Source organism: Schistocerca gregaria, chromosome 5 (genome assembly GCF_023897955.1).
Source record: "Schistocerca gregaria isolate iqSchGreg1 chromosome 5, iqSchGreg1.2, whole genome shotgun sequence".
Taxonomy (NCBI): Eukaryota; Metazoa; Arthropoda; class Insecta; order Orthoptera; family Acrididae; genus Schistocerca; species Schistocerca gregaria.
The window spans coordinates 172,023,363-172,044,820 of NC_064924.1; the positions used below are offsets into that span (position 1 = coordinate 172,023,363).

At 45.0% G+C, this 21,458-nt stretch overlaps 1 protein-coding gene across 2 annotated transcripts in view; it reads right to left on the reverse strand.

The window, feature by feature from the left end:
- Positions 1-21,458, reverse strand: part of LOC126273086 (cytochrome P450 6k1-like) — a 58,089-nt gene that overhangs the window by 19,666 nt on the left and 16,965 nt on the right. For both annotated transcript variants that reach the window (XM_049976501.1, XM_049976500.1), the window contains exons 3-5: positions 17,981-18,243; positions 14,352-14,545; positions 3,444-3,665 (exon numbers count right to left, since the gene is read on the reverse strand). In XM_049976501.1, coding sequence (XP_049832458.1) covers positions 3,444-3,665; positions 14,352-14,545; positions 17,981-18,243 — 679 coding nt within the window. The remainder of the gene's footprint in view (positions 1-3,443; positions 3,666-14,351; positions 14,546-17,980; positions 18,244-21,458) is intronic.

Below are 21,458 nucleotides of genomic sequence, written 5' to 3' on the forward strand. Positions count from 1 at the left end.
GCTATGCTGTAAGGTGCTGAAAAATCTACATCATGTACTTGTTCTCGATCTGCAAGCGAAAACTTCGAGACATGGTAAGAATTGCGCTTTTGAGTGTATCCCATCGTATCACACAGCGACATCCATCAATTAAAAAAATGTAGTAATATTTTCATATTCTTACGAATAATTGCACTGTACGGTGTGGTAAACACTAACGAAATACATCCATCCATTTGAGGCGACAATGCAGATGCAGATTCATTCAGATGCATTATGTTGTACGAAAGCGTGCTGAAAAGTAATGGTTCAAAAATGGTTCAAATGGCTCTGAGCACTATGGGACTCAACTGTTGTGGTCATTAGTCCCCTAGAACTTAGAGCTACTTAAACCTAACTAACCTAAGGACATCACACACATCCATGCCCGAGGCAGGATTCGAACCTGCGACCGTAGCAGTCGCACGATTCCGGACTGCGCGCCTAGAACCGCGAGACCACCGCGGCCGGCGAAAACTAATGCCTCCGATTTCTTTATGCGGAAACTCTGATGGCATTTTAAATCAAGCAAACTTTATTAACATTCTACACAGTTATTCTTGATGTCTACATATTTATTTCTCAGCATCACCCTGGCGATGAACACATTTCTGCCAACGAGACACTGGCTTGTTGAAACCGTCACTATACAATGTTTGATTTCTTTTGACGGACCGACAAGCATTCCTCTTCTCGCAGGCTTCATCGCTATCAAAGTGAGGTCCACGAAGGCGTTCTTTAAGTTCTGGAAACAGATGAAACTCGTGTGGGGCCAAGTCGCCACTGTATGGAGGACGACCAGTGACAGAGAACCCAAGGCATCTGATTGATGTTGCAAAAGTCGCAGCGATCTTGAGTGTGGTTTGCCAGAGTCGTGCTGAGGGACACGGTGCTCCACGTGTGGACGAACTCTTCGAATTGGTACTTGTAGTCTTCTGATGGTCACACAGTACACGACACAGTTGCAGGCTACAATTTAGAGCCCTCTGGCCACAGGGGATTGCAGCTTGCGTCAGCATAGCGAGAAAGGCGACCGAGTAACATGAATGACATGTAATACCTCAGTCAATCTTAAGAACAGAATAAAAAATTCGGAGGCATTACTTTTTCAGCCCGCCCTTGTCTATACCCGTCAGTCCATGACGTTCGACGCTGGATTAATAAAAAATAGAGAAAAATAAAAAAGTGGTTTATTGCTTCAGGTGTTCTACACAGCCTCCCCTCACTTGCGTAAAACGCACCGAACTTTCATGAATCCACGTTCAATGGTCAGAAAAGTACTTTTTTTGGATGTTCAATTTCAGTATCACATTGGCTTCAATGTCCGTTACGTCGACAAAGATTTAACCTTTCACGTAAATTTCTGCACTTTGTCATTTTGTGGTGGGTTCGTAATGGGAACAACAAGTCTCGTTACCCGTCGTGATATATTCCAGGGCACAATTTTCCAAATTTTGCATTTAATTAATGTGCGCCAGGTGTCCGCGCGTTTTAGTTTCTAGTTTACGAGTCAAGATGTGCGGGTCATATTTCTCACAAAGTTTTCTCTTTTTCTAAATATCCTGAAGAATGTCTTAAACAGGTGTTTTTTAGATGTTGCCCCATTGCAATTAATACTTCCTGCTCCTCGCAACTGATTGATTGGATGTACATCTGTTATATGCAGCTGTTATTTCAAGCCGCCACCCTCGTTCCTGAGCTGACGTTGCTTTTCTTTGAAAAAGTTTTCCAAAATCCTCAGAAAATAAGATGTTCAGTCGAGCAGCAAGACACCTGCGCACCGCTTCCTTTAGATGTACATCGAAGCTGAATCGATGGGCTCGGAAACAATCTTTAAGTGGATCAAACAAATAGAAAACAGACGGTGCGAGGTCAGTACTGTATACAAGATGCTCCACATGCATATCGTGAAGCGTTTTGACCTGGGTGGGCTGCGATATGTAGACACGCGCTGCCGTCTAAGAAAGAAAATAAAATAACGCTGATTGACAATAGATCTCGATGTATTTCTACTAGTTGCTAAATGTACCACGTAGCGTTGGCTGGTTACTGTTGACTCGTTTTATAAGTAATGTTCCAGATCTGACCGTTGTGAGTTCCAAAAAACTGTGAGCATCGCTTTTCGTGCAAACGATTAACTTCTTAATTCCTTTTAGGCTGGATATTTCAGAGTGTTGCCATTCCATACACTGACGTTTGCTCTCTGTTTCCACCAAGGCTTTCTTTCGAAAATATTTCACCTTCATTAGCACGATGGTCCAGTAGCTGCCGACAGATTCTCACACTACTGTGTTAGTGTTCTTTATTGAGTTGTTATGGGATCCATTCTTCGCAAATGGATGATGTCATATGCAGAAAGGAGGATACCGCGCATTTGGTTTGCACTTCATCAGCAGAAAAAAAAGAACCGGTTGTCGAATGGTGTTCTTCATTCGTGCAAACGTATACTGAAGTGGCAGTGTTTACTTCAGAAGAGCGCAAAGCTAACTGATGTGGCTACGCTTAAAACCAGGCGAGGAGAAAGGTGTCATCTGGCCTAGGACTTATTTGACCTAACAGCCACTTTAGAGCATCTCTGAAACAAATAAAGGAAAACCAGTTTTATGGCTCTGTGGTGTCCTCTGTTGTCTTGTAGTCAGTAAATGCTGACCGTGTCAAAACATTCAGAAGAGAAGCGGCCGATTACTTGCAGCGTGTACAAAGCTTTCAAACCATTTCCACTATCAGGGAAACAGTGTCCAGTTTCAGAATTCATAGAAGTGATTTCTCGATATGAACTTCGTGTAGACGAGGATTTGACGTTCGAAGAATGTGTGGAATTAAACAGCTCTCTCAAGGACGAAGATAACTTTTTTAAGCTGAAGTCAGATGATAAGTGGATAAAACTGTTTCGTAGTTGTGAAAACTGTGAAAACCTATTCGCAGTTCTCTGTTTAGTGTTTTCTACACAGCATTCCACTGTTGCTCCAGAAGAAATTTTCAACCTTATGAGTAACACGTGGCGAGCTGAAACAAACCGTTTGTCAATGGCTATATTAGAAATTTAACTAGCAGTGAATATGAATTACTCATTTTCGTGGCTGTAGTTTCGTTGTTTTCTCAATAACGGAGAAGAAGGGAAGATAATATTAAGGAGGTTGAAAAGCGAGCAGCAATATCAATAAGGCAAAATGGAGTGCTTTCTTATATTGTATCTCGGCCTTTTGTGTTTTGTCTAGGTTTCCCGATTTTGTTTAGAAAAAAAGTTGGCAACCCTAATCTAACGACTAGCGACAACACTAAGTCATACTGCCAACATGAAGACTACTACAGCCAAAGTGCAGACTGACCCTTGTTAACAGCTACATTTAAACAATACGCGACGACGCTCGTTCTGCGGCGGAGTCTCAGGAGCGACACACGTGCTCCCAGCCGCCAGCGCTCACCTGAGAGGACCTTGTCGAGGTAGGGCATCCCCATGACGGCGTCGTACGTGAAGCGGCCGCCCGTCCTCTGCAGGGTTTCGTCCACCTCCTGGTGGAGCCGCCGCTGCACCTCCGGGTTGAGGGCCAGCTCGTACAGCGCGTAGCTCATCGTCGTCGATGACGTCTCGAAGCCCGCCGCGAAGAACAGCATAGCTTGGGCTGCCAAGTCTCCGTCGGATAGCTCTGCAAAGCCACAGGCAGACATTGAAAATAAGACATTTTGAAGGGATTAACCGACAGCTTGAAAGTCTGCAACATAGTCGAGCTTGATGACAACATGATATCTAACTGTAGTTATACTGACAACGGAACGATTGATAGCTGTAATAGCAGTAGGGCGACTTGGAAAAAAATGGCTCTGAGCGCTATGAGACTTAACATCTGAGGTCATCAGTCCCCTAGACTTACAACTACGTAAACCTAACTAACCTGAGGACATCACACACATTCATGCCCGACGCAGGATTCGAATCTGCGAGCGTCGCAGCCGTGTGGTTCCGGACTGAAGCGCCTAGAATCACTCGGCTGGTGTCTTGGAGGCAAATCATCTAATCTCTAACAGTAGTCATGGTGGCAAGAGAACGTTTGATTGGTTGGTTGGTTAATTTATTTGAAAGGAGGGGATCAAACGCGGATTTGAACCGTCGCCTTCCCCAATGCTCCACGGAGGCCTACCGAAGATTACTCCATCCATGAGTCTCCACCTTCCTGCATCCGTGCTACTCGTGCCTGTTTTCTCAGTTCACCCTCCAATCTGTCAGACTCCGCGTAAAATAAGGTTACTTTTGCGCAGAAACGTATTTCTGTAGTGAGCGCTGGTCGAGTCCATCTCGTTGCACAAAGAGATGGTCACCTCATTTGCCTTCGCACTTCGAGCGTTCAGTGTAGCATGGCACTGCAGCCTCCACGCATCATAGGTGGAGAGAATGTTCTTCAGAACCAGGCGCTTGTGATTGTAAACGAAGCGATCAAAATTTATATTGGAAGAGGACAACGAGAAAACAAATATCTCACTGAGAAATGTGCTCGAGATTGTTTGCATGACCGATAGTTATTCCAATTGCACAACAAATAGAATAAAGCAGGAAGGGGAATAAACAAATCTTGGAGCAGGTGCCAAGGCTTCATTACTTCTGGAAGACGTGAAAGAAAGAAGAAAATTTTCTTCTAAGGAAATACACTCCTGGAAATGGAAAAAAGAACACATTGACACCGGTGTGTCAGACCCACCATACTTGCTCCGGACACTGCGAGAGGGCTGTACAAGCAATGATCACACGCACGGCACAGCGGACACACCACGAACCGCGGCGTTGGCCGTCGAATGGCGGTAGCTGCGCAGCATTTGTGCACCGCCGCCGTCAGTGTCAGCCAGTTTGCCGTGGCATACGGAGCTCCATCGCAGTCTTTAACACTGGTAGCATGCCGCGATAGCGTGGACGTGAACCGTATGTGCAGTTGACGGACTTTGAGCGAGGGCGTATAGTGGGCATGCGGGAGGCCGGGTGGACGTACCGCCGAATTGCTCAACACGTGGGGCGTGAGGTCTCCACAGTACATCGATGTTGTCGCCAGTGGTCGGCGGAAGGTGCACGTGCCCGTCGACCTGGGACCGGACCGCAGCGATGCACGGATGCACGCCAAGACCGTAGGATCCTACGCAGTGCCGTAGGGGACCGCACCGCCACTTCCCAGCAAATTAAGGACACTGTTGCTCCTGGGGTATCGGCGAGGACCATTCGCAACCGTCTCCATGAAGCTGGGCTACGGTCCCGCACACCGTTAGGCCGTCTTCCGCTCACGCCCCAACATCGTGCAGCCCGCCTCCAGTGGTGTCGCGACAGGCGTGAATGGAGGGACAAATGGAGACATGTCGTCTTCAGCGATGAGAGTCGCTTCTGCCTTGGTGCCAATGATGGTCGTATGTGTGTTTGGCGCCGTGCAGGTGAGCGCCACAATCAGGACTGCATACGACCGAGGCACACAGGGCCAACACCCGGCATCATGGTGTGGAGAGCTTTCTCCTACACTGGCCATACACCGCTGGTGATCGTCGAGGGGACACTGAATAGTGCACGGTACATCCAAACCGTCATCGAACCCATCGTTCTACCATTCCTAGACCGGCAAGGGAACTTGCTGTTCCAACAGGACAATGCACGTCCGCATGTATCCCGTGCCACCCAACGTGCTCTAGAAGGTGTAAGTCAACTACCCTGGCCACCAAGATCTCCGGATCTGTCCCCCATTGAGCATGTTTGGGACTGCATGAAGCGTCGTCTCACGCGGTCTGCGCGTCCAGCACGAACGCTGGTCCAACTGAGGCGCCAGGTGGAAATGGCATGGCAAGCCGTTCCACAGGACTACATCCAGCATCTCTACGATCGTCTCCATGGGAGAATAGCAGCCTGCATTGCTGCGAAAGGTGGATATACACTGTACTAGTGCCAACATTGTGCATGCTCTGTTGCCTACGTGTATGTGCCTGTGGTTCTGTCAGTGTGATCATGTGATGTATCTGACCCCAGGAATGTGTCAATAAAGTTTCCCCTCCTGGGACAATGAATTCACGGTGTTCTTATTTCAATTTCCAGAAGTGTATTAACGAACAGGGGACTCCCACATAATTTCCACGTGACCATCGATTTTTTTTATTTTACACTAGCGAACCTGGAAATGCCTCACAATAGCTAAATATGGACGGGCATACGACATACGTTTGTCCTAATATCCTTCTCGTCCCTCTCTCTCTCTCCCTCTCCTTCTCGCCCTCTCTATGTCCATTCCTTCCACCCCTTCTCTGTCCATCTGCTCCTCCTCTTCCTGATCTTCAGCCTTGTTCATTGTTATCGCCAAATCAGATTCCGCAGGAGTATTCTATTCTTAAGGTGATAAAGCATAAATACAACTTTTCTGTTTCTTGTGAAAACAGACTGCGAGAAAGAAAACAAAACCGCACATATTTATAGCAGATTAAAGGGCAGTAGGCCGGCCGCAGTGGTCTCGCGGTTCTAGGAGCGCAGTCCGGAGCCGCGTGAATGCTACGGTCGCAGGTTCGAATCCTGCCTCGGGCATGGATGTGTGTGATGTCCTTAGGTTAGTTAGGTTTAAGTAGTTCTAAGCTATAGGGGACTGATGACCACAGCTGTTAAGTCCCATAGTGCTCAGAGCCATTTGAACCATTTTAAAGCGCAGTATTTTCTTTCTCGCAGTCGGGTTTAACAGAAAACCTATACATCCTTATTAAAAAATATATATAGCCCATGTCCATAATGATAATCAGTGTCTCCTGTATAAAATTTAAAGTAAATTGGTCAACAGCTTTTCATTTTTTCTTAACAATGTATCCCTATGATCGATCGTTTATTCGAGTAACATGTAAAAATCTGAAGTAAGCCAGTCAAGAACTTATAGTGATTTTGGGAACAACGTTTCTTCTTTATACGTTACATATGTACTTACATGTAATATATACATATTAAAAATACATGGCCTAGGTCCGTCAGAACGCCCATTAGAATATCTAGTAAAAATCTGAAGAACTTTGGACGAGTACATTTCGAGATTTTTGGTAATAACGATTCTCTTTTCTATTTTAAATGTGTATTTATAAATTATGAGATAGCGCTCCATTTTGTCAAAATTTCAAAGCGATAGATGGAGAACTTTCGGAGATTAGAAATTTTGAACAAATAAACACTTACATTTTTATTTGTGTAGACTGTCAATATTGTAGTAAACTATGCTGCATTTTCATCGATTCTTTTGTTTTATGAGACTTTCCTCCGGTAGCTCCTGGTCTGAATTGTTTCGCTTTGGTCTGTCCTTTGTTTATGTGACTATTTTTCGATACTATGCTTCTATTCTGTCGAGGAGTTCCTTGTAAAATTAAGCTGATTATTGTTGTATTGTTGATTGCGTTTACCTAAACTTATGGCTTGACTTTTTTCGGGTTCATAAACATTTTATTTTTATCTGTTATTACTTTTATGTTGTAATTTCATGCACTGATACGTTCCATGACGTTGGAGATTTGACCCTCAATTTGATCCTACGGAACTTGACGTGTAAATAAATGAATAAGAAACTATTGCCTTTCAGAGTCTATATCTGTCGAATTATGCCTCAAACTGATATAAACTGTCAATACGATCGTTTACAGATTATTAATAAAGGAAGATAACGCTTCTGTGCATAGGCTTCAGCTGTCGAACTGCACCTTCCCTTTGACACAGTGGCCGTTACGAATGGAGGGAGCCCCCATCACTAGAGTCAGCACAGGATACGGTGGCCGATGCACAGTAATCAGTTTTCGTCCAAAGCGCTGAGCGAGTTCATTCGTTTGTTCAGAAGGGCGGGCCGACAGTGTTTTGTCACCTTCCGGACGGTAAGCGATGATAGAATCGAGGCGCAGGCCCTGCAATCTTTCTCAAACGATTTTACAGAAACCATTCGGTAAAAAAGTTATTTATACGTCACTTATAGCTTTATTATGTCAGCTTCATGTTGATGTGTCCATCATTTCGTTAATGGTCATTGTTATTGTGATATTTGCATGTAAGTAAGCGCTGCACGAAATTCGAAAAGCCGTGCGGATGGCCGCGCTGTTTAGGGTGCAATGTGACGGGTTGCGCGGTCCTACCCCGCCGGAGGTTCGAGTCCTCCTTCGGGCATGGGTGTGTGTGTGTGTGTGTGTGTGTGTGTGTGTGTGTGTGTGTGTGTGTGTGTTCTTAGCATAAGTTAGTTTAAGTTAATTTGAGTACAGTGTAAGTCTAGGGACCGATAACCTCAGCAGTTTGGCACCTTGGGAATTCACATACATTTGAACATTTCTGAAATTCGAAAAAGTTTGCAGTGAAAAGTTGGGGTCGCTATGATTTTGCGTTTATTCCAATATGTTGCTGCGTATGAAGTGTTTAACATATCGAATTTTTCTTTAGACTTGGGAAGACGTCTCTATCTCTCCAATCTCGAGAAAATTGATCTGACGTAACGCACTCATTTCCGATAGTACCGTGAGAGCGATAAAGCCAGAGTGAAATATCCACAACATTCCCCATGTTTCATAAACGGTTTGAGGTATTCAAGTGAGATTTTGTCAAGTGATAGCAAGCAAAGAGCAGAGTATTTTGCTATGTGGTTATTACATTCACCGACATGGTTCCTCTGAAAAGAACACAGTCAATTTCCTTCCACTTTGTTTCCTACCCCGACCTAGTTTTCTTCCTTCGGAAAATATTTTTGTGCTACACGAGAACTATTGATGTTAAAATTACCAAATATGCAGCAACCAGTAGCAAAATCATGTTTGATTTATTCAATTTTGCAAATCGATTTCAACTGATTAACAGCCATCATCGCTGCTTTCAACCAATATGTGCCCTGAGTAGTAATACTGTCTTAAGCAGAGGTAAACATAAACAGGCAGCGTTGTGTCTGTGTTTAATATGGGGCACGCGTGCGGTCTACCGTAGTCTGTCAGAGGGCAGATTGTGATGGCCCGGAGGTCGCCACAAGCACTTAAGAAACTTCAGGACTTGTCCGCTGTTCGAGGAATGCTGACGTCGTGGGGTTGGGTGGTCATCCCTCATTAGACGTTGGACGTCGTTGGCTGTGCATACTGGTAAAACAGGACAGACGGCGAACTGTTGCGGAACTAACATCACACTTTAATGCTGGGCAGAGTACAAGTGTGTCAGAGCACACAGTGGACCGAACACTCCAAACCATGGGACTCTGCAGCCGACGACCCATTCATGTGACAACGTTAATACCACGACATGGGCACGTGGCCATCGGCACTGGACGTTGGCGCAGTGCAGAGCGTTGCATGGCCTGATGAACCCCAATACCTTCTTTTTAATGCCAATGGGAGGGCGTGAAACCGTCGTCTCCCAGGAGAACAGCTCCGTACCACCTGTCCTGCGGGACGGAGACAACCTGGCGGCGGCTCCGGAGACCATTCACGTGGACATCCACTGGTCCAGTGGAGCTCGTGAAAGGCACCATGACGTCCAAGGAGTATCGCACACTGGCTGCAGACCACGTACGGCCCTTCATGAAGATCATGTTATATGACGGCAGTGGCATTTTTTCATCAAGAACGCCAAGAGTGTGATGGAGTGGTTCGAGGAACGCAGTGGCGAGTTCCAGTTGATGTGCTGCTCTCCCCCTTCCCCCCTTAACTTGCCAGGTCTGAACGCCTCGAACACATCTGGGATGTGATTGAACATGGCACTCATCGTTCCCCCCCTCCACCCCCCCTCCCGGAGTTTATGGGAATTAGGTGACTTGTGTGTGCAAATGTGGTGCCTACTTCTTCCAGTGACCTACCAAGGCCGCATTGTTTCCATGACATGACGCTTCGCTGCCGTTATCCGTACCAAAGGTGGACATACCAAGTATTAGAATTATATATGAATACCTTCAGCTGCCGACGGGCGTTGATATTTATCAACGGGGTCAGATGAAAATGTGTGCCCCGACCGAGGACTCGAACCCGGAATCTCCTGCTTACTCTATCCTCTGAGCCACCAAGGGCACAGAGGATAGTGCGACTGCAGGGACTATCTCGGCACGCCTCCCATTCTCACCTTATATGTCCACACACTACATTCATAGTGTCCCTACCCAACACACTCATTACTCGTGGAAGACATTCTTACCAAGTCCCGTAAGAGTTCGGGTAACATGTGTGCATCCGCACAGAAAAAGGAGATCATGGTCGATATTGCCAAAACTATATACTTACATGGATATGGTGCCTGTTCTTTCGGACACAGATGGATAGAGCGTCTCCCATATAAGCAGGAGATTCCGGGTTCGAGTCCCGGTCGAGGCACACATTTTCACCTGTCTCCGTTGATACACACTCCTGGAAATGGAAAAAAGAACACATTGACACCAGTGTGTCAGACCCACCATACTTGCTCCGGACACTGCGAGAGGGCTGTACAAGCAATGATCACACGCACGGCACAGCGGACACACCAGGAACCGCGGTGTTGGCCGTCGAATGGCGCTAGCTGCGCAGCATTTGTGCACCGCCGCCGTCAGTGTCAGCCAGTTTGCCGTGGCATACGGAGCTCCATCGCAGTCTTTAACACTGGTAGCATGCCGCGACAGCGTGGACGTGAACCGTATGTGCAGTTGAGGACTTTGAGCGAGGGCGTATAGTGGGCATGCGGGAGGCCGGGTGGACGTACCGCCGAATTGCTCAACACGTGGGGCGTGAGGTCTCCACAGGACATCGATGTTGTCGCCAGTGGTCGGCGGAAGGTGCACGTGCCCGTCGACCTGGGACCGGACCGCAGCGACGCACGGATGCACGCCAAGACCGTAGGATCCTACGCAGAGCCGTAGGGGACCGCACCGCCACTTCCCAGCAAATTAGGGACACTGTTGCTCCTGGGGTATCGGCGAGGACCATTCGCAACCGTCTCCATGAAGCTGGGCTACGGTCCCGCACACCGTTAGACCGTCTTCCGCTCACGCCCCAACATCGTGCAGTCCTCCTCCAGTGGTGTCGCGACAGGCGTGAATGGAGGGACGAATGGAGACGTGTCGTCTTCAGCGATGAGAGTCGCTTCTGCCTTGGTGCCAATGATGGTCGTATGCGTGTTTGGCGCCGTGCAGGTGAGCGCCACAATCAGGACTGCATACGACCGAGGCACACAGGGCCAACACCCGGCATCATGGTGTGGGGAGCGATCTCCTACACTGGCCGTACACCTCTGGTGATCGTCGAGGGGACACTGAATAGTGCACGGTACATCCAAACCGTCATCCTACCCATCGTTCTACCATTCCTAGACCGACAAGGGAACTTGCTGTTCCAACAGGATAATGCATGTCCGCATGTATCTCGTGCCACCCAACGTGCTCTAGAAGGTGTAAGTCAACTACCCTGGCCAGCAAGATCTCCGGATCTGTCCCCCATTGAGCATGTTTGGGACTGGATGAAGCGTCGTCTCACGCGGTCTGCACGTCCAGCACGAACGCTGGTCCAACTGAGGCGCCAGGTGGAAACGGCATGGCAAGCCGTTCCACAGGACTACATCCAGCATCTCTACGATCGTCTCCATGGGAGAATAGCAGCCTGCATTGCTGCGAAAGGTGGATATACACTGTACTAGTGCCGACATTGTGCATGCTCTGTTGCCTGTGTCTATGTGCCAGTGGTTCTGTCAGTGTGATCATGTGATGTATCTGACCCCAGGAATGTGTCAATAAAGTTTCCCCTTCCTGGGACAATGAATTCACGGTGTTCTTATTTCAATTTCCAGGAGTGTATATCAACGCCTGTCAGCAGTTGAAGGTATTCATATATAGTTCTAATTTCGTTCTAGTCGGCTGCAAGTGATCAATTGTGTCTATTCTTTCGGACATGTGATCAATGGTGTCTGCAAGTAATCAATGGTGTCGGACATATCCGAAAGAACAGACACCACATCCATAGAAGTATACCAGGTATTAGGTAGGTGGTCATAATGTTCTGGCTGATTTGTTCATGTATTCAGTTTATAGTACGAGGAGTGTAGGACCACAAAATTTATTTACTGCATGTGAAATAATGGTCCAAAATCTAGAAAAGAGCAGGTATCAACATTAGAATAAGAGGGAGTGCACGAAATCTTACAGTTTCTTCGCCAATCACCCTAAAATTAATGTATGAATATTTAGCCTTCTGCACCTCCAGGCTGGAAATAGTATGCCATTTATCGTTCCTCAACAAGTTTTCAGAACTGAAATTTAACTACTTTAAATGTTCATTACGCAGGCCAACGATGTAAAAACTTTTTCCTGAAAATACCTTATTCTTATGTTTTTTAGGGTGGGAAATCCAATATGATACTTAAAAAACTATATCACCCACGATTCCTTCACATTCTACAGTTAACTTTATTAAATTAAGCGATTTTTTAAAGAATTTAATAGCTTTTATATAGTTAAAATAGCACTGATGAAAAACATTTGCCGGCAAAAAAGGGCGATTCTATTTTTGTGTTAACAGATGATGTTTTGTTTACTGTCAACCTAACCTCACTTTCCCGTTTCCTGTACATGTGCTGAGTACAATATCTAATTGTAGTTGTAAAAATTCTGCTGACAGTTTTTGTTATATTTGCGGCGAGTTTGTGATTAAAAAACACCAAAGAAACATTACAGACGTCGTGAAAAAGGTTTATCTACCATACTTTGGAAGTAAACGTGGTGATCAAGATAAATCTTGGGCGTCACGTAAGGTATGTTATGTGTGTGTTGAAGATCTGAGAAAATGGTAATAAAGGAGGGAAAAGCCTTTAGATTTGCAGTTCCTGTGATATGGAGGGAGAAAGAAACCATTCCAATGATTGCTACTTCTTCAGTGTTGATATTATTGGTCATAATTCGAAAAACAAGAAGGTAATAAGCCACCCTAACCTTCCGTCCGCCATCCGACCATTAGAGCATGCTGTAGATGTGCTGGTTCCTAAACTACCGGAGGATTTAATTTCTATTCCAACAGAAGTATTTTCTGATGTACAGTGTGATTTAGATGAACCAGATGATGAGTTCCATTGTAAGTTCCATTGTGAAACAGAAAGTCTAGAGCCCAAATTGTTTCTCAGACCGAACTTAACGATTTGGTTAGGGATCTGGGCTTAACGAAAGAAAAAGCTGAATTGCTTGGCTCTAGATTAAAAGAAAAGAACTTATTGGCCGTTGTAACCAGCATATACATGTATAGAAAGCAGCGATTTTCCAAGTTTTTTCAACAAGAAGGTGATTTAGTGTACTGCTGAGACATTCCCAGTCTGATGAATGAGTTTGGTATTGAATACAAAAAGGAAGTGTTTATTGATTCATCTAAAACTAGTGATGGAATAACGCTACGAACGCCGCTGGAACACCACATGATGGGGGATTACTAATGGTCGCTTCACCGAGAAGTTCAGCAAGCGACTCATTGTAGAAAAAGCTACACAAGAAGCTTCAAACAAAAAAAGAGAAAGAAAATACAAACCAATTCCAGCTGACAAGTGAAACGTCTATTAACAGAAATCATTGTTTTAAATAGCTTACTGTAAATACAAACCATGCTCATGTTGTAACAAAGCGTTTCATTAATTTCCCCGTTTATTGTATAGCATCGGATTTTTATACCACATAATAAAAAGCATATTGCTCCAAAACTATGGATGATACAAAAAAGTATGGCTACGTTTGAATTCAGCTCATAAAAACCTATAAAGATTAGCTATCAAAGGAAAAACAGTTTTTCAAAGAAAACCTTCGTTAGCCTGTGTTTTTAAACAATTCCCAGCTGCGTAAATAAGCCACTCTACGCCATGTCCAATCTTGCAGCGACGCTAGTTATACATCTTCAGACGAATTGCCTTTATAAACTTCAAACGTGGACAGTTTAAAGCCTTGAAACGTTGTTTCAGAAGGGAAAGTCTGGCGCACAATTAACTGCATCTAGAGGAATCGGCTGAAACTTTCTCACTGGACGGATTCTGTGCATCACTTGCAGTAATTTATTACATCTCTTTCCGTTGTTGGGTGCTACATATGATAAGTTGCTGAACTCTGTAACCTGTTTAAACTGCCGTGACGGTCTTCCTTGCTTTCAGCTAAGTGCTCCAGAAAATCTTACATCGCTGTGTACGACTCTTGATTCTTTTAATTGTAAGTGAACTGCGTTAACAAGGCATCAGCCAGCACAAGTATGGCGGGAGTTCCGTGCTTTACTCTCACGGAGGCTCAGGAATAGGATTAGTTAAATTATACGGGTTTACTGAAGGATATTTCTAGTAGGACTGAAAGAACGTAACACTGAAGTAAAGTACCTCACATTATTCGTTAAAAAAAGGAGTGAAAACTTACTCCAGTTGCTGATGTCGTCATCTTGAACCTTTGCGCTGGAAGACTTTTCATCGTCTACGAAGCCTCTGTTCTTGAGCTGTATCAGCAGGTGCATGAAGTCGTTGCGCACCACGTTGTTTCTCTCTCGGTAGCTCACTGTATCCTTCACCATGCGCTCAAAATAATGGAGAACCTCTTTCCGGCCTATAATTCCCCTGCAACATACCCAAATCACACTGACATCATTAATCAGATAAGAATGTTAGAAAATCTAGAATTTCCGGCTCAGTTGTTGTCGATCACATTCATTAACTTTATTTTGTTAAATACCTATTCATGGCAAACTCACTGTCCATTTCCGAATATACGTTAATATAAACTCCTTTGTTAATTTTCCTGTCATGAATCACCTACTAAAGTGTCTTCCTTTATTTAACATTTCCCGTGTAACTCCATACGTCATCCAGAGCGACCTTCTGTGAATGTTCAGCAGACGCGAAGGGGAATACTGAAACATGCTAGGAACCCTAATCTCAGTGTAGCTAATTGAATCATCAAATAGGGTTAACAGTATTCTCAAACAATTCGCTGGTGCTACTTTCGTTAATCTTATGACGATTTGACACACCTTCTATTTATTGTCAGTTTCCTTGTGATTGAGTACATTTACAGTGACGCTGAAGCCATAAGCCTAATTTTTTCGGCATAAGTGAAATGTCGAAAAAACGGTTGTAATAAAAGTTTTATCGTCTGCGATAAGGCGCTGGATGCAAAACGTACCCATTGAAATTTCACACGTATTTCAGCAAGACTGCACCCCTACACACATTAGCAATTTGATGCAAACATCGTTTCGTGGTAACTACATTCTATGGCCGCAAGAGTTCATCAGTCGGAAATATTGCGCCCGGGTTTCTTGATAATTGTGCGGTAAAAAAAAAGGGAGGTTCAGTTTGTAGCTGTTTGCAACGAGAATTACTTCTTTATCTTCTCATGGCCAACGAAAGATCAGTCTGAAGGCGTTCGAAACTTGTTACTGTCTTATATAATTACACAACCCATAAGACTTGATACAGTTTTGGAAATTTTTGTAAATAACATCGTTACAATGAAGACGCTGTTATCAGTGACCATAAAACAGTGTTGCACACTTATTACCCCATCGAAGAATAACTACATTCAGCAAGGCGTGTGGTCTGATAAGCCGACTGTGGGGAAGTTTATAATCTGGTCTAAACTGACCATTCATTTGTGCTGAAGATAGTTCAAATGGTTCTAAGCACTATGGGACTTAACATCTGAGGTCATCAGTCCCCTACAACTTAGAACTACTTAAACCTAACTAATCTAAGGATACCACGCACATCCATGCCCGAGGCAGGATTCGAATCTGCCACCGTAGCAGCCGTGTGGTTCCGGACTGAAGCGCCTTGAACCGCTCGGCCACAGCGGCCGGCAATGCTGAAGAAATTCTAGAAACCGCGTTTTCATTTTAAGTGTGTATTTCGTTGGACAATGAAGCTATTATTCGTTTTCGACGCACGGAACTAAAGGGTGTTTATAGGTAAGTCTTAGTTTAATAATACGAGTATTCAATACATAATGCAACACGTTTTTCTTCTCAGCCAATTTCGATTGAAAAAGTACGGAATTTGTTGTGGAACATTGTGGAATATTTTCGCTTCAGGTCCTATAGTTTCGTGAAGGTCTGGTAGGCAGTGGCGCTAAATGTATCCTACAAAGTGGCGTCTATAGAGGAGTTGCGTTCCAAGCAGAGGGCTGTCACTGAGTTTCTTTTGGCGGAAAACCAAAGCATCTCAGATAATCATAGGCGCTTGCATAATGTCTACGGAGATCTGGCAGTGAACAAAAGCACGGTGAGTCGTTGGGCTAACCGTCTGTTATTATCGCAACAAGGTTCTGCAAACCTGTCCAACTCTCGCGTGCCGGCCGCATACAGCTGAGACTCCTGCAATATTGGAACATGCGGACACCCTCATTCGAGGTGATAGACGGATCACAATCAAAGACCTCTCTGCAGATGTGGAGGTCTCTATTGTTAATACTGACACACTCGTCCAGCAGTTGGTGTACTCAAAGGTGTGTGCCTGCTGGTTTCCTCACCACGTAACACATCGTCACATAGAGCAACGAATGACCATCTGTTCGGAGTTGCCTGCTCGTTACGAGGCTGATCGTGATAATTCTTTTCCAAATGGGTTCATCACTTCCAATCTGAAACGAAACAGCAGTCTATAGAGTGGCGCCACAGCGCCTCTCCTCCGGATAAAATTTCGAAGCTGCACCCACGGCCGGTATAGTAATGGGGTCCTGAGACTCTGAAGGGGTTATTCTGTTTGATGTCCTCCCTCAAGGTGCAACTATCAACTGTGAAGTTTATTTTGCGATCCTCAGGAACTTTATGAAACTACTTCAGCGTGATCGTCGCTCAAAAATGGAAACGAACTTCACCTCCTCCATGACAAATGGCTCTGAGCACTATGGGACTTAACATCCTCCTCCATGACAACGCAGGGCCTCACACAAGTGCGCTCCCTAGACGAGCTCACGAAACTTAATTGGACTGTTCTTCCTCATCCACCCTGCAGCCCGGATCTCTCGTCTTGTGACTTCTCTTTGTTTTTGGCCCATTGAAGTATGCACTCCGCGGGAAGCAGTACTTGGATGATGGGGGGAGGGGGGGTTATTGATTCAGTAAGTCGTTGGCTCCAACGTCGATCAGTACAGTAATATCATGCGGGCACATAGGCCCTCCAAGTAAGGTGGCGTAAGGCCATCACACGGAACGGAGATTATGTTGAAAAATAGTTTGTTTAATTTGGGATTCCACTACTACGTATTATTCTCCAGTCTTTTGGATAATTAATCCCCAGTCTTTTGGCTAAAAGACTGGGGAATAATACGTACTAGTGGAATCCCAAATTAAACAAACTTGCTATTAGAAAAAAATGTTGCATTACTTCTTGAACGTACCTCGTAGGGTAATAATATTACTGATGAGTTAACATTGTTCCGTACTCGAGTTCGCTAACGCACGCCTGCTGGACGACGTTCGATCAGCCAGTAGCCTGTTTGAATGCTGGTGGTATAACACATTTTCATCATCAGTATGTGGACTGCAATGGGAACAAGAAGTGATGGCGTAAACAACTCGTGCCAAAGTTCTGCATTAAATTCCAAATATCTCTTCCTGATGGTGGGTCCCTCAGAAGGGAATTTGCAATTCAAATTGGAGAAGGAAAGAAGATTACGATTCACGATCCACGAATTCAATAGCGACGGATTACAAGTTAGAATTGGAAAGGACCGGGCATGAAATCAACTATCTTTTCAAATGAACAATCCAGTTGTTCGCTGTAAGCGATTCAGGGAAACTGTGGCAAACCTTGATCTGGACGGTTTTGAAAGGAAACTTTCTGAAAGCTGAACCTAGTTTACCTGCCATGTAGGGAACGTACATAATTTTGCTGTACACGACAACAAGACGTGAACTGCAAAACAACTATAAACCGAAAAGCTAGAAGTTTCGAGCCTAAACGGAAGTAGTATTTTAAATTTCAAAGCATCATTGGGAATATCCAGTACAGACTGGTTACGGAATGTCTTGAGGTGGAGCTACTAAGACTTACCTGTAAAGCTTTGCTGTAGGGATATGGATGGCGAGTAACAGATGCTCAACCCTGTCTGACGGGTAGAACTCGAATATCTGGCGTCCCCATTGTCGGAATTCAGCGTCCGGGTTGCGCTGGCAGTTGCACTCGACGCCGAAAGCGACGCTCCCGATGACGTCCGTCGTGAACCTGGCCGAAACGTCGCGAACCTCTAATACTTGTTCGCTCCGCGCTGCATCGTCCAGAACTTCCACCATTTCGCGTCCACATCTGTCCATCGTCTGCAGGCAACAATATCAATTGCTACAATGTTTTTTATTCCACCAGTGAACTGTAGCGCGCACGAATCTAAGGAACTTCATAATGCCTGCAAATCGATATCGACTGCGTAGGATATACCTGAAAAATTAAAAAGAAAAAGAATCCTGCGAAATCTATGTAGACTTTTCGTTATCACAAAGATCCTAAACCAATTTCGTCCTTTTGCTTGTTATTTCGAGATAAATGCTGTTCTTCCTGTTCGATTTATGAAGACTGAGTATATCTTATTCATTCTTATACAGAATGTAATGGGTATAAGTGTTGATATGTCCGTTGGTGACTGAGAACGGTGTACTGAACAACATTACACCAGTATTTAAATCATTTGCAGGCCAATAATTATAGCCATTAAAAGGCTTATGTTTTTGGGTTGATTACTACATCAGAGTACATGTGACAAGAGTAAGCCTTTAATGCTTATTTTCCCCTGGGCACCAGATCAGGCGTTGACGTGTGGACACAATACATATAGCTATACTTAGTAGTGCAATACATCTACACAGAAAGTATCAGGTCGCAAAATTTATTTTGTGTTTACAGGCAACTGTCACACAGAGAGAAAACAACCGACACACTGATGTGTGTAGATATTTCAAAAACAATAAAAACTGAACTCCTCCCGAACAGGCCATGAAGGCCCAACGGTACTGACCGGCCGCCGTGTCATCCTCAGCCCACAGGCGTCACTGGATGCGGATACGGAGGGACATGTGGTCAGCACACCGCTCTCCCGGCCGTATGTCAGTTTCGGAGACCGGAGTGTAGATATTAAGGTACCGCATATAAAATGATCAGAACTTGTACCAATTATCACAGTATGACCATCAATTTATTGCACATGGAGGGTCATATACTACACGTAGCAAATATCTGCACTATGTTTAACGTACTGTAATGGCTATTTAACAATTAAAGTTCCATTGCACAGTGTCTATAGCTGCAGCTACTGGATAACACTCATTTGAGTCTGTGCACTATCAGCTTCTGATCTAATAGAAATCATTGTATCATAGGTTTCAACGGCTGGTCAGTGTACCTTTGTTGGTAGACATACATAATGTTAATTTTCCACTAGATTTTGTTTCGAGTTATTGAAACGTCATAAATGAAATCATTCAGAGAATGTAGAATACATTTTAAAAAATACGAGTGAGAGAATGTTTAAAATACAACCGAAATCTCTTTTTTGTGTGTTCATATGAGAGGACTTGAGCGAGAGCCGGAAAAAAAATGTACCCTGATCGATGGAGGTATGATCCGTGAAGTTTTTGATGGAACTAACACAAATAAACCGATGTAACCCACTGGACTCGCATTCGGGAGGACGACGGTTCAATCCCGCGTCCGACCATCCTGATTTAGGTTTTCCGTGATTTCCCTAAATCACTCTAGGCAAATGCCGGGATGGTTCCTCTGAAAGGGCACGGCCGACTTCCTTCCCCATCCTTCCCTAATCCGATGAGACCGATGACCACGCTGTCTGGTCTCCTTCCCCAAAACAACCAACCGATGTAACCATCCCCCAAGGCTACAGAGGGAAGCACCTCTGATTCAGCGTACCTCGTAAGAGTCTGAAATCGAACTTTTTGAAAACAAATTAAGGGATATCGCTTTCTTCACAACGAAAACGTAATAGATACATTTATCTGTCATTAGGCACTGCTAATTCAGTATCACCGCCAATAACGACAGCAGTGGGCACCGAATGGTCGAGACTGGACCGTGAATCAATGGAAATGTATCGCCTGGTCGGATGAATAACGTTTCTTGTTACACAAGGGCGATGGTCGAGGGTCGTGTCCGGATAAGCCGTCATCCAAACAAGCGGCTGCTCGAAACGTTCGCGGACGCAGTATTATGCGGTGGGTGTCATTCCCCTGGCGTTCTGCGGGAGCTGTGATGGTAACTGGAGGCGCCATGACAGCTGTTGACAACGTCAATATCATTGCGGATCACCTGCGTCCCTTCATGCATGATGCCACCCCTCACTGGCGATGGCAACTTTCAGGAAGTGCGTGTCATAAGGCTAGAATCGAGTTACAGTGCTTTGAGGAGCTTGATCGAACTCACGTTGGCCTTTTGGCCATCACATTTGCCTTATCTCTGCATCTGGGATGCTATAGGGCGCCAGTTTCGCGTATACAAACCGCTGACCAGTAATTTATGGAAATTACTAGTACTGTCCGTAGACGTCTGGTGCCACATACCTTCGGAAACCTTCCACTGACTTGTCCAGCCTAAGCCTCTGAGAATCGCTGTTGTACCGGGTATTCCAGAAGTCTTTCCCTGATTACAAACATTCATAAGGTATAAAATATGACACACAGATAAATACTTTTTACCTCGAATTGCATGCGACGTATACAAGTTTTTTTGTACGAACACACTTATTTATTACTTTGATACGGGGCCCAGCGACGTAACAAGAGCGGCATCGGACACGATTTGGAAACACATGTACTCAAACCAGGAGAAAGCCCAGTTAGTCCTCTGGTACCACGAGACACAGTCACCAAAAACAGTCGAGAGAAAATTCCGGACGGCATACCACAGACAGCCATCAGCTGTTAAAAGCATCAAGATGTGGTGTGCGAAGCTTAAGGAAAAAGGGAGCGTCTCAGATCCCTCTGGAAAAGTCAGGCCTGGAGGTAGTGCGCAGACAATTGACACAGTGACAGACGCCGTCGTGAGAAGTGTCAAGAAGTCAGCGGGTAAATGCTCATGTCAGCTGCAGATTCCGAAGACACCAGTGGACCTCACCTTACATAAACAATTTCTTTTCCGTGAGTGCGAAGTCCAGACCGTGTAGTCCCCCAAACCAACGGATTACAGTGTTCGTTATGAAATTGCTGTTGCCATGTTGGCTGGGACTGAAGAAGATGTTGACCGTCGACAACGTGCCCTCTTCTCACATGACGCCCACATTTTATTTGAATGGTGCTGTCAGCCCACACATTGCTAGGATCTGGGGGTACAATAATCTCCAAGCTGTCTTCCAGATCGTCAGAGACAGCCCGAAGACCAACGTTTGGTGCTGTATTATGCACAATAAAATCATAGGACCTCTTTCCTTCAGTGAAATGACAATCACAGCCAATACCTATCTTGATATGTTGCGGTCATTTGTCGTTCCACTGATTCGGGACATTCCGGGCTTAATTTTCCAACAAGATGT